We start from the raw sequence: 14,333 nt of genomic DNA on the forward strand, positions 1-14,333 counted from the left end.
GACCAGTGACAATAGGCGAGAACGTGATTGGAGAGGTGGAAAGTTTTAAGTATTTAGTATCAGTTGTGCAAAAGAGCGGTGGTATTGACGAGGATGTATGACACCGGATTAAATGGTTGAAGTGGAGAGAAGCGTCTGATGTCTTATGCGATAAAAGATTTCCAATGAGGCTGTAAGGTAAATTCTACAATACTGTAGTGAGACCAGCTATGATGAATGGTTCAGAGTGTTGGGCAGTTGATAAGAAAATAGAGCAGAGAATGAGTGTAGCAAAGATGAGAATGCTTAGATGGACGAGTGGAATAACTAGAGAAGATAGGATAAGGAACGAGCATATAAGAGGGAGTATAGGTGCAGCGTCAATCGTGGATAAGATGAGAGGAAATAGACTTAGATGATTTGGTCATGTTATGAAAAGAGAAAAATTGGAAGCCGTAAGAACAGTTGTAGAAATGAATGTTGAAGGAAGAAGAGCTAGAGGAAGACCAAAAAAGAGATGGAGAGATTTTATTGAATGCGATATAAGGACATCTAATGTGAGCGTAGAGGATGTGGGAGATCGTGTCAAGTGGAAGTTTAGGATAAGGGTGGCCGACCCCAAGTAGTTGGGATTAAGGCGAGGAAAAAGAAGAAGAAGAGTTAAGTTCTATAATGTTTAGTTATATGATAAACAGTAAAAAAAAAACAAAAACTCTGTACAAACTAATTTGTAATTAAATATCATTTTACTAAGAAAGTTTATCAAATTGATCCTAGAGATTCACATGTTGTTTAATTAACCACCGTTATGCTATCGCGACTTATGATTTTGTTGTAATTACAACAAAATTTATTTATTGTTATTGTTACATTAATACTAGGAGACTAACTGTACGCGTTGTTGATTTTTTGAAAACATATTAGTAGCTAATTGTTGTTAAAAATGACAAATGCCTAATGATGGACAGTCGATTGCTAACTATACGAGTGTGCTAAATAACCCAACTGTGTATTTTGTAAATAATTTTAAATCATAGATCTTTCATTTCAACTATAAATTATGTAAAATTATCTTCTTTTGAATTAGTAATAATTTAATGTGATGTTTGTATAAATTTATTTAAATTATTACACTGTAATTTATTTCCTTAATTATATTAAATTTCATATCAATTTGTACTTTTGAACCTTGTATAAATAATATTGTTGAAATTACGAAATAATTATTAACAAAACAAAGGGTAAGTTAGCTAGGAGGGTTCAGTAAATTTAACAAACTAGATAAAAAATTAGTACTTTATTTACTTTAAATAGTAAAATAGTACACCTAACCATATGTATAAAACGTCCTATAGAATCAACAAAACAATTCGGTTATTTTTGGTAGCTGATAACTGACTATTATGTAGAAATAAACTAACATTTTTAGTTACTAGTATTGAAAATTGAATTGTACTGATAACAAAATACTTGTTTAGTTTATAAAACTAATGCAACAAAATTAGTTTCTTAAATACAACGTTAGGTTGTTATTAGGCAACTACAGAGATCAGTTGTGGTAACCAGTATTTTCAGTTCTAAATATTTATTACTATATTTATTTTCAGTACATATAGATGGCATAATGCTTAAATATTTCAGTAACACTTATGCCAACTACAGAATTAATTACTCCATTCTTTATTAATCAACTCTTCACTGAAATGCTCTCTAGTTTTTGGTCGTGGCGAAAAATCGAAAAACTAAAATGTGTAAAATTAACGTTTTAAAAAAGATACTTAGGGTAGAGCTATGTGTCGTAGTAATCAAAAAAGTATTTTAACTAATAAGTATATTGTAACGTATTAGTATTACACTATTAAGTGTAATACTAATACGTAAGTCTAATAATTTAGACGCAATTTGATATTTTGTGACGGATTAACGATTTACAATTAATTAATAATTGACAACTGTTTAATTTGTATTATAAGATTTGGCGTATTTACGTCATTCTATTGGAATTAATGAAATGCGTAAACCGGTTGATAGTAAAACGCGTTCGTCACATGTTACAGCTAACACGTAATAAATTATGCATATGAGAAGATCAGATAATACTGTCACAAAAATATTAAGCAGGGCAATCATATTTTTTAGAGATGATATTTACATAAATAATTATGTATACCAAGTGTCCGTACGCACGACGAAATGTTCGAAAACGTTCCATCACCGGAAAAAATGTGTATGAACATTTAAATAAAAAAAAAAATATGTTTTCTGCTGTATAGTAGAATTTAAACAACAACCTGAGCATATCATTAACGAGTGTGGCAGACAAGACCAATACGGCGATGGACTACTGACTGTCATGACACGTCCACAGGAATTATAATTATAAATATAAATATTAGAGTCATAAAATATGTTTTGTTTGTCTAAATGAAACGTATGAACGCCCACACGGTTGCAATGCTACCAGTGTTAACTGCAGTTAGATTTTGCGTTTAAATCAGTGTGTCTCACTATTGTAAAAAAGTAAACAAAGCGGCGCATACTATTTGAACAGCGGCAATCGGTTGTAGAAGTAAACGGGAGAAATCCTCACATTTTTTTATTTTGACTAGACGCGTAACCCGCACATCTTCATGGCGACACGGCGGTTTCAGTAGAACTGCATTATTCAACTGATCCTCGCCGTTGTACGTTTTTGTGACACATAATTATCAACTTGACTAAAAAACAGATGGCCATACAGGTGAAGATACCTCTACTAGGCGGGTGTTATTATAATTTAAAATGTTATAACCCTTTTTAATTAGTTGAAATGCTTGAAGCAAAAACTGAAATTATCTGTAATGATATTATTTCATACAGTATTAGTTTAACCGTAAAATATGTCATTATGGAAGTCAAATAAATTTTAAACTAAGATAAAACTAATAATCTTTAATCTAATGCCATTAATTTTCTGCTACCACTGTCTATTTAAATTAGGCCATTGACGCCCACATAATTTATCAAGTAGTGCTACTGTGTCGATTGTCAAGGTAGTCAGTAAAATTTATACTATTTTAATTATATTAAACAAAAAAAAAAAACTTGATTTCGACATTTTCTTGTTAAGGGCATATAAAACATTTTAATAATTTTTAATTGTTCGCGTAAAACTTTTATTACTTAGTTTAAAAGACTATTTTTAAACAAACTTTATGTTTAATGAAATAGAATTTAGTTTTAAATTATAAATTAATATTTATAAAGGCGTTATATCTTTGTGTAATTATTTTAATATTCCAGCATTTGATGGTAATAGTATTTAGAAAAAAAGTTTGAGCGTAAGTGAGATGGTTAATTATGAGCTAATACAAATATATGTATGTTACAAAAAACTAGTCTCGGTGTTTTTTTAATTTTATATACTATTGAACCCAACCCCGTCGCCACCGAAGATATTAGGTAATAAATGCCAAAGGAAACTGTTGCGGCCGGCGTCTCGTTCTCGTCTGGACAGTGATGTGTTACTGCCTAGGTGGGTGCAGTCTTATTTTATTTTAGTTTTTATATTTTCTCCCAGACAACTTTGAGGATGGGTTTTTTGAGTGTTATAATGTAAAACGTGTTGACTATCAGTCGCGCGACGACTGCCGATAAACGATAAAACAATGACCGTCATTAAAAAAAAACTCAAGAACGGCGGCGACGGTGGTGGTTTTAATGTGCTCGGACGTACATAATTAATCCAATGAACGATCGATGCCGCGCTAATTTCAATATACACCGAGTTAGTTTGTGTAGATGTGTGACAAGGACAGATAAAAAATAAACTTTGTACCGACAAGTGCGATCTCTGTGGCGCGAGGGAGAAAGAAGAAGAATTACAAAGAAGGCGCCGAAACTAGTTTTTTCTTTACACTTATTTTTGTTATTCTCCACCGTCGTGTATAATTTTATACGTGTATATATATATATATATATAAACATTGAGATCCGGAGTACAAGATTATTCGTCCCACACTGTATATTATGTATAATAATACACGTCTTATAATGTGGATTAATATACATGTATTATGACCGGAGAGGAAGAAATCGAAATAGCCGTACGCGTACGATGACGTTAAACTTGTAAAATTATTTTATTACCCCTTGTTCGTTTCCTTTATTTATTTACCGCAGTCGTTTGTACACCTGATGAGATTTTTTCTTCAATGAGACAAAACGATTATTAATAAACGCGCGGTTGAATTTTATCGTTGTTTGTACCTGTAATTTTGCTAAATATTTGAGTTCATCGGGATGAAATGTTAAATAAATAAAAAAATAACAGATTATAAAAATTGATTCGTTGCATAGCGTGTTATAACTGGTATACGTGTTGATTCCATAAAATCTCTATGGCTCGACCAGAATAAAAACAAAAAAGAAATCACCATGAATATTAGAAAAACATTGTTGAATGTACCAAGTACATTAAAATGTTACTTAGGTTCTTGTTGCGGATAATATCATTACACTGTTTATCGAAAATAATTTCAGAAAAATGTGAAAATTATTAATCATAATTTTTGATAGCAGTATTATTTAGTAGGATTGATCATTTATCATAATTATAACCACAGTTATATTTCAAAACATGTTTACAAAAATACTAAAGACATGTGATGTATTAACTAACACATATTTAGAATTCAAATGTATTCGACATAGTTCAAATCCAGTTTATTCACTTTAAGTTCTAAATGACTTACAATAACTCATTATTTTAATTATGAATGGTCGAATAATTGAACCATCTCACGTTTAAAAATAGTCAGTTCTTCATTCATTTAATTTTCTAGCTGATGTATATTAAAACATTTAAATTACAGATGAGTTGTATAAGAAATGCCCGAAACATAACTGAACGAATATCACTTTAGCCAAGGATTCATAGAGTCCGAGTACGATTAATTAAAATCCACAATAATTAATCTATTTATTCAATAAAAAATCATTAGATAAACTATACATTTAGTAATTCTTGCAATGTTTGTTATTATTTCCTTTTAAAACAATTTTAAATATGTATTAAGGGATAAAAAGTGAGCATATCGTTCCATGTAAGCCTAAATGGTGTTTTGGAGGGTTTACAGAGTCTAAACTTCATCCAACTTGATAATAAAGCGAACACTTTACCGCCACAAACATTGTCGTGTGTGCGTGCACATGTACTCAAGAAAATAACGTTTCCTTATCGACTTGGCCATATTATGTTCTGTCATATAAATATTAAATACAAACAAAATGTAATTTATCATTATATTATTGCTAGGTCGGGTGGAAAATATGTGAATCTCAATTGAACTCCAGATATCGTGTGAATTAAACTCGATTATAATCAAGTTTAGTAACTATAAACAAACCTATTGGTATGCTTGTGTTTATAGTTATTTTATAAACACAACCTATGACCGAACAAGATAATTTAAAACATTTGATACAGTAAATTATTAGTTATGATGTTTGATACTAATAAAAAAAAAAAATGATTGAACAAACGTTGATTTCACTTTTTTAAGTCTAAGTGGCTCGGCGATATTTTTAGTTGGAAATCCGAACTTTTCGGTAGTAGCCATTCGTGATGTATATACTAAGAATTGAACTCCGACAAATGTCGGTATGATCGATTTGTTCATGTGTTTCGTTGAATTAAAAACAGAGAATATATATTTTTCAAGGTACATATTTTTTGGAAACCGGCCGGATCGAGTCAAGTAGAGATGACAGTGTACTGTTGGACACCGTGAGGTACAGAACGGAAATCTCGCATTTTTCATAGTATTAGTAGATTAATCGTTTTATAAGTAGCATAGTGCTATATGTATATTGAGTAATGAGTGCTCCGACTTGGTAAAAAAAAAAACCGTATAGGTTTTCATCACAAAAACAACTCGTGTACACTTTCAGATACGTTCGATTATTTAGCCGTACTAGTTAAATTTTTCTACCAAATAAGCGTGTAATTATTCAGAGCCACTGGAATTCTGCCAGTTCTTCGTGTCGAACGGATGCCGTAAAGGTATTCAAAATACATTGCGCAAGTATAACGACAATTGTGCGCGAAGGATATATTATGTAATAAAGTAGTAGACACACGCAGGTTGTGTGCGGAAAATTCCTTATTGTTAATTGCGGACAAACGCAGCGAGTAAAAAATAAATTATATATTTAAACGCTTAATCTTCGGTAGCTTCTAGTTACAGCCGCCGTAGTGTTTGTGAACTCTATTGTGGTGTGCGCCTACACCGTTTTTGAAAATCGCTTTACTGTTGTTCGTTGCATAATTTGCATGTACGAAAGGCGGCGACTCCTATTGTTATTCGGAATCAGTATACCAAACAGGAGGGTTCTGGTACTGTCCATGTTAACTGTGGTTACTCGACCAACATTAAGTACACTTAAACTGTATAGGTATTACAGGGCTTAATGCCACCTGCCTATACACTTATTGTTAAGCTAACAGTGTGGCGTAGAAAAACATACTGGAGATAATGAAATAAAACGAATTACAAAAATCGAAAGTAATTTTTAAACAAACGAGTTTTTTTTTTATTGACATAAGTGTTTCAGATAGCGGGTAAAAAGTAAGAATTTTGATTTCCATTGAAAAAATCTAGTGCGCCCATTATTCGGGTGAATACGCTTTTTAAAAACTGTAATGATCATGCAAAACAAAATAACAACGATAATTTGTTGAAAACGAATTTTTAGAAATTAAAACGCTAATCTTTTATGATGTCAATAAGTTCAAAACTAGTTTCAAAATCTAAGATATTACTTAGACCTAATGAAAAATTCATAGCGTCCTAGTATTTTCAATAGAGAAAATGTAAAACATTCATTGATGAATAGGTAATTTTCCAACATTTTTCATTAAGAAAAAAAAAATTGATATTCTAATGAATACAGCGCGCAATTAGTGAAAATGTTTTTATTAAATCAATGGATTACACTGAATTTTTAGAAGAAGGAGTTTTGTTAAAAGATGAATTTCTTCTCCAAATTTCGTTAATTACAAACGAATTGAACAAGCGAGTTATGTGTTAATTTGCAGCAGTTGTAAACCTGCGGGACGCGGGCTGACCTGAATAGATCCGTGTTACTACTAAACATCACGAACTTGTAATGTAATTTTTACTACAATCAACACGCAAGTATATATATATATATTTTTAAATGTCGAGTCGGCCAATAAACTATCACGAGCTAACATAAAATTACGGTTCGTAAATGGCTTCAAAATAATAACCAAAAAACATACTGTTTTACAGTTTACACCTTGGAATACATAATGTAATTACTTTACAAAAGAAAAGTCAAGTGTCTATAACCGATTTAAACTTCTAAATATTGTAGTATAGCCCATGCAGTCAGTATATTTAGAATCATAGTAGGCAGTATGTGCACATTTCTTTTTTAAAAGATTCTTAAATATTTTTAGTCGAAAATATAAGTGACATGCCGATAAAAGTTAATTATGTTATTTAGTTCATTTTATTTTTTGTAAAAAATATCTAAAATTATTTTAAAAAAGTGTTGGTTATTTATTTAATTTTTAAAAATGTACATCAAAACTATTTTCAAACAACTAATTTTAAATTTAACATAAAATTAGATATGACTTATTTAACTGCTTGAAATAAATATAAATTGTTAATTTGATTTAATAAACTAGAGTGTACATTATTTCTTTGTTATTTCCTAGTTATTAAATTATTTTAAAAGATTACTGAACATTCATGATGAAAATTAAATTTTAATTAATTGAAAATCAAACAAGAAATGAATTTATTTAATTAATACATGTTTTTAGCTTTGAATATAAAAACTACACGAATTTATTTTAATTTGAAGTCTTATGGAATAACTTTATGTGATTTGTCCTTCCACTATAATTATTATCTATATTTTAAATAATTACACCACTTTTTCAGAAAATATCAAAAATGTGAAAATATTTTTGTGTCATTGGTAATTTTGATGTTTCATTGACATAAGAAAAGTCGACTATCTGTAACACATCATAATGATTTTTTAATGTCCTGCCTCTGATAGAAACAGTAACCAAAAAAACAAATTATTGGGTAAATGAACTTGAATGAACTATACACATGTGTTTGCCATCCTATATAAACATTTGTTTAACAATTATGCTCAAAATGATAAAATTATCAATATATTAATTTTTTCATCGACGAAGAAATGCGACACTTGAAAACTTTTGTTAAAAAAAATTGGGATTTACAATTTATGATTTATTTTTTTTTAATTACTTCAAACTAATAAAAATAAATTCAATAATGATTTATAATTTAAATTACTTACAACATTTATCAGTGTCTAAGTATAAGTTCATAAACCAAAATTCAAGGAAATTATTATTTTTAAAATTTTGATCACCGTGGCAATAGTTATTTTTTATTTGCGCAGAGATTTTACAATATATATAACTGACATAACGACTTTAACATTCAACAATCGGATTGTTTAGCTATGTATATTTTTAACGCTTAAAAAACTGTATTGTACTGAAATTTCGAAAGAATAGTAGAAACTGAATAGTTTCGTGAGTACTTGGTGTGTCTAAAAGAACTTCATGTTTCAGACGCTCTTAAAAGTGTGTGAAACGATAAGATTTTAGTGTATTTAGTGTGTTATCTGTTATTATTTAAATTTGTTATCGCCATGGATGTTTACTATGTGACTATTGAAACTAGGCATAGCATTTTTTATTCAAATTTTTTTAATATCTTATTTTTTCCAAGGTTGGGCTAGTTAGTCATATTTTCTTACTTATGAAGTTCTGTTTAATTTAAAATATCATGTTGAGTTATGAGTTGTTATAACGAACATAGTAGAAATTTTTGCTGTCTATATAAAAGGCATTTTTTTTAAAGAAATATAAACTATCCATTCCAGTCCATACCATAAAAACTAAAAGGAAACATTTTATAGTAGTACTATGAAATACTTAAATATCATATAATTTTGATATTGCTATTCAAGACATAGACAGTTATCTTAAGTCCAGTACCTCCTTGGGGTACAATTCATATATTTCAAATTTCTGGGAAAAATGATTTTATTTCTGTATAGTACTTAACAGTTTATCAACTACAACAACTGAACATTCACATAACTTATTCAAAAATAAAATGAAATTTGCTTATTTTGTTAAAGTTATTCAACAAAAACATCACATTATAATATTGGTTAAGTTAGTATGAACAAACTAAGTTAAAAATTGTAATTAATTAATTTTTTTAATACATTAGCGCTCCACTTTGATTTTTACCTAAAGAACCATCTACAATATAATATTTTACTCAAAACAATGTTTTTACAATATAAAAATACTAAAATATTCGCCTAGTCGGCAACATTTTGTCAATAACTTGTCAAAGTATCCAAATCAGTTTTCTTCTATTAAGTTTATGTCTAATTTCTCAATTTTTAGTTTAAAATACTCTCTGAAATTTTAACTGTCGATTTTTTTTGTCTAAATACAAATAATTTAATACCTACGGGTATGGATACAAAATTATTTCAAGAGGTTACTCGGAAAATAGTTCTATTCTATTCGTGATTATATATTTCAAATTGTTCAAACAATTATTAGTGACAAAAATACGTATTGTTAAACTAACCTAATTTACTTATTTCCATAGTGACTGATCATTCGATCAGTAGTACCTACTTATAGTAAAATGGGAATCAAATATTATATTGTTTACTTCTAGTTTATCGAATATAATTTTTTTAATAATAAAAAAGAGTTGCTTTTTGTTCTACAGAATAGACTCTTCGGAATAAACTATTCAACAGTCTATACATACTATAAATCTATTTCGTTATTAATATAGTTTTAACTGCGTACAAAAGTATAAGCACTGATTTTAATTAATGCACAAAATCTTAAATAAATAAATATACCCATAGGTATAAAATAAGCCATAAAGAAAGCAATATTTTCCATTTAGACATTCTTTTTTTAAGTATGTAACCATACTGTTTTAGGTAGTAAATGGCGGTAAAAGATTGTTTTGCATAAGTGACAAAATTAAACAATTGACCGAACAAGGTCCAAATTTTTAATAAACAATTGTCTTTGTTTATACTTACAATAATATAAACAAAATCGTGTCCTAAATAATAATATTTCGTGTAATAATTTTTAACTGTCAGTGATATCCCAGGCCGTATAAACTTAAGTAAAAGATTCTATTGTAGAAACTTGATTATAGTGAATAAAAACTGTTATGTGATTAAGGAAATACACCAACAAACGGTCGTTGATGTATTTTCAATATTCATTCGACTTTTTAAATATTTCTACAATGTCATATCAAAATAAACAAGGAAAAACGACTTTAACCATTTTGGGAAAATATTATCATTATTTTATCAATATTAATCAGAAAAGGATAGTCTAAACATGTTTTGATAAAAACTAAAGTAATCACACCTAATAATGCTTATTTTTAGACTATAGAAGCGTTCATTAGGGCAAAAACAACAAAGAAATGAAATGCGACACGAGCATAACTAAAGTATATCATTAAGTAAACTTAGAATGTTTTTTATATAAAATTTTTTTTTTATCAATATGTGTAGCAAAACTATTAAATATTAGTTTAACTAGTTAAAAATCATTAATATAAGCTTTTAAACATTTTTCGGCTATTTACAACTGACCAATTGTATGTTATGATCATGATTGGGTTCTCATGATAACCAAAAGTTATGGAAACTTTTTACGCACCTCATTATGAGGAATTTATTGAACAAAAAATCTGATCTTTAAATTTTTATTTTTATATTTTATTCAATTGAAGATTTTGGAGCAACATTTATAAGTGTCAATTTTTAAAACTCCACATTGATTTTTAGTATTTAATGAAAAATGATAAAGTTTTCTTGAGGTTTGTGCAATTCACGAGTTAAACATAAATTTGTTGAAAATAAGTTAATGAAGCGACAAAATATACATTTTCAACAAATATAAAGATCACTAAACGTTGGGAATTTTCTTTTAGATTTCGTAAAAAATGATTGTTAAGACATGGGCATACTTAGATGTTGCCCTAAGGTCTTCTTTAACTAACTTCAGAAATAATTTATAATACTTGTGTAAAAGTCTACTTCCTATTTATAAAATACATATGCAGCAAAACATGTACTTACTTATTGACGGTATGTCGGCAGACATATCGTAGGGCTCCGACTTGACCGGTGATATTCGCAGGGGGCCCCTATGCAGGGCGGACGGCATCAGGGTAGCCAGCGTGGTGGTTCCTGCGGATGGGCTGCAGTATGGGGACCACGCGTGTCCCGGCGCCCACGCGTTGGACGTTGTCGAACTCACGGTGGGTGCACGTTCGACCATAAAACAATCAGCGTCCGCAACGAACTTGGACCGAGTGCAAACTACGGGTTAAATATTTAAGTGTTATTAGAACAAAATACTCAGTTTTTTTTTCATTAAATCTGTATTCGGACCGCTAGAGTTAAAAAATAGCTACAACAACAAAAACCTAAGTAATATTGGGCCTCTAAGAATAGCCGACGCCTGATGTTTTGCGTTTATATGTTCATACAATATGTATGAACGTACATAGTAACAAACGTGCGTGTATACATTTTAAATTATGCGTGTATTTTGTTTGTGCGAATTTTGATGTCGACTACCGTGCACGGACGCGCGTCCCGGCGACACCGCACTAGACACTTTACTGTCGACCCGTATCGCTTTGGCCGTCTCCGCCTGGCCAGTAACTTGCGCTCCGCCCATCAATACTTCCTATTGGCTGTGGCCACCGTAAAATGGCCGGCGCTGAGCTCTAGTGGGCGACTTGCGTACACGTTGTTTCTTTATCGATTCAAAGCCTCGGCAGTGGAGCCAAAAGCATACGTTGCGCCGTCAAGTCAGGTGCATCGTCCCTTTAAACAAAAATCACTGCGTACCAGACACTCGGTGTTTCAGAGTCGCCGATATTATCACACAGTTATTGATTATCAGTATAAGCTATCAGAGTTTTAATGCGAAATACTGTAAATTATTTGAAAAGTCAAGTGTTAAGGTTGAATAGTCCGCTTACACGTGTTTTAAAAAAGCTGTACATATAGGCCTAACTCTGGTGTAAAACATACCTAAGCAAACTGACGTTTTGTTGTCTTTTAAATTTAAACGCTACAAAAGTACTACAACTAATGTTACAGTATTTTTAGAAATCGAACACTTCAAACATGCCGCTTTAGATATCACCTAGGCCACTTTTGGTAAAAACTTTAAAAATTGATTTTTCTTTTCGTTACAGAAAACGTATAAAAAAACTCGAACAATAACGTGCAATAATCTTTACCTTTGCAAACAAAACTTGTACTAAAAAATATATAAAAGAGCTAATGCTAAACGTAGTTTTACGAAGAACATGTACAAGAAGACAGAAACAACATTAAATTGTTAAATATGAACTGACACGTTATAAATTGCAAACTATTAAAATTTCAATAAATTAAAACTTAAAATGAATGAGACTTTCGTAAATTTATCTACAATGAAAATAAAAAACACGTATTTACAGTAAAAACTCCGAATAAGTGTCTAAAGCATTTCAATGGGATCACATAGTTACACAGCACCTTGAAATTAGTTTAACTCTTAGTGAAAAATGTAACGCCTGTTTGAAGGCATCCGCACGGTAAATAGGAGAAACGTGTTTAAGTACAATTTTATTTTTTAAGTGACAATCGAAGAAACAAAGCGACAACCTCTCGAAAACAAGCAAATGAAATTTTACAATTTAAGATGTTAACCGGAGTTGTTGCCTTAAAGGCTTTTTAAGGTTCATTTTGTTCACAACATAACGATTTTAAATAAACTTAATATACAAAAGAGCATTTTTTCACGCCACTGAAATGTCTCGAAAGAGTCTTTTAGAACGCGAAAAATGTACGAAATAGCAGAGTATAGTGGAGGTGTACACGAACCTTTTAATGAATACTTTAATCATCATTAAGTTTGTAAAACCACCTGCGTGCTCATCATACGATCGGTATACTTTCGGCACAACGACAATGCATTTAAAAGTTATAAAAAATTTAATGAATTTTCTTTTTGATAACACATTAATACAAACAACAAAAACTGGTATATATATATATATTTTTTTTTGTAAAATTAATAGGTATATATAGTTGCCCTAAGAAATTTTAATTATATATTTTAAAGTAATACATTAAAAAGGTTAATATTGTTTATATAAAAATAAATATTGCTATTAATAATTATAAGAACCTAAAATGTTATGAAGTTCGATTATTTTAGCATAAAAAATGTTAATATTAAATATATTTATTCACGTGTGTAGTGTTTACTTATTACTCATAAGTTGTTTGTAATTTTGTTTAATTTTGATTTTTCTGTTCTTTGGTCGTTTATCATTATTCAATTTTTTTTATTAATACAATGCACACCAAATCTATTATTATTTTTTTATTGGAATTATTTGTTCATTATTACAAGGTATTAACGTTTTAACTTTAATACTATGAAAAAATAAATAGTCAATTGATAAATAATGACCCATTGGTTATTTTCACAAAATATTGTGTTGTATCGTATCAGTGTTGCAAAAACCAATGTGTCTTTTATTGAGGAGGGCCACTAATTTTAAAATTATGGAAAGGGGTGGAGGTACTGTCCATGCACATGCTCCCGGCTAGTAGTCGTGGCATTGAGTCGTATCACACATTTTTTTAAAGAAAATTATACATTTATTAAAATTCCTATGCTGATTTTTAGTTATTACTAATAAGTTAGGTAAACACATCACTCATACCATTTAATTTTACTCTTTGGATAATATTTATACTTTAAAAGTGCCAAAAGTAATAACTGAAATTATTGCCTTTTTAAAAATAAAAATTTACTACGAGACAATTTTTGATTTATTAAAATAATTATTATTTTTTAATTGTTCTTAGAACGTGAAATAAACTCCATACATAGTTTTAGAACTCATGTATTTTTTTCATGTTGTATTTTAAGAAAATGGATGTGAAGTCGGTCCAATTGTAATGCACTTTAAACTTATTATTTATATTAAACTTAAGAAATATATTTCATATATTAACAAGACGAATGAATCAAAATTGATAACGATAGTTTTAATTACATGGCCGACATCAGATTGGTACTAATAAATGTATGGAAGTTGAAAGGAAAATAACTTTTTTCGTTCAAGTATAATATTATGACGAAGGTTACTATTTTACAATAGTAAATACAATTAATGTGTGAGCTAATTAGAGTACCGTAAGTTTTGAAT

General features: G+C 29.6%; 1 protein-coding gene across 4 annotated transcripts in view; it reads right to left on the minus strand.

Moving 5' to 3' along the window:
• LOC126904059 (insulin gene enhancer protein isl-1) overlaps nucleotides 1–14,333 on the minus strand; it is a 29,469-nt gene that overhangs the window by 14,168 nt on the left and 968 nt on the right. For 3 of the 4 annotated variants that reach the window (XM_050682706.1, XM_050682704.1, XM_050682703.1), the window contains exon 2: nucleotides 11,188–11,430. In XM_050682706.1, coding sequence (XP_050538663.1) covers nucleotides 11,188–11,430 — 243 coding nt within the window. Of the gene's footprint in view, nucleotides 1–11,187; nucleotides 11,431–12,993; nucleotides 13,128–14,333 lie in introns of those variants that run through there. The other variant, XM_050682705.1, reaches the window with a different exon arrangement.

The sequence above is a fragment of the Daktulosphaira vitifoliae genome, unplaced genomic scaffold (genome assembly GCF_025091365.1).
Source record: "Daktulosphaira vitifoliae isolate Bord-2020 unplaced genomic scaffold, ASM2509136v1 Scaffold_4, whole genome shotgun sequence".
Taxonomy (NCBI): Eukaryota; Metazoa; Arthropoda; class Insecta; order Hemiptera; family Phylloxeridae; genus Daktulosphaira; species Daktulosphaira vitifoliae.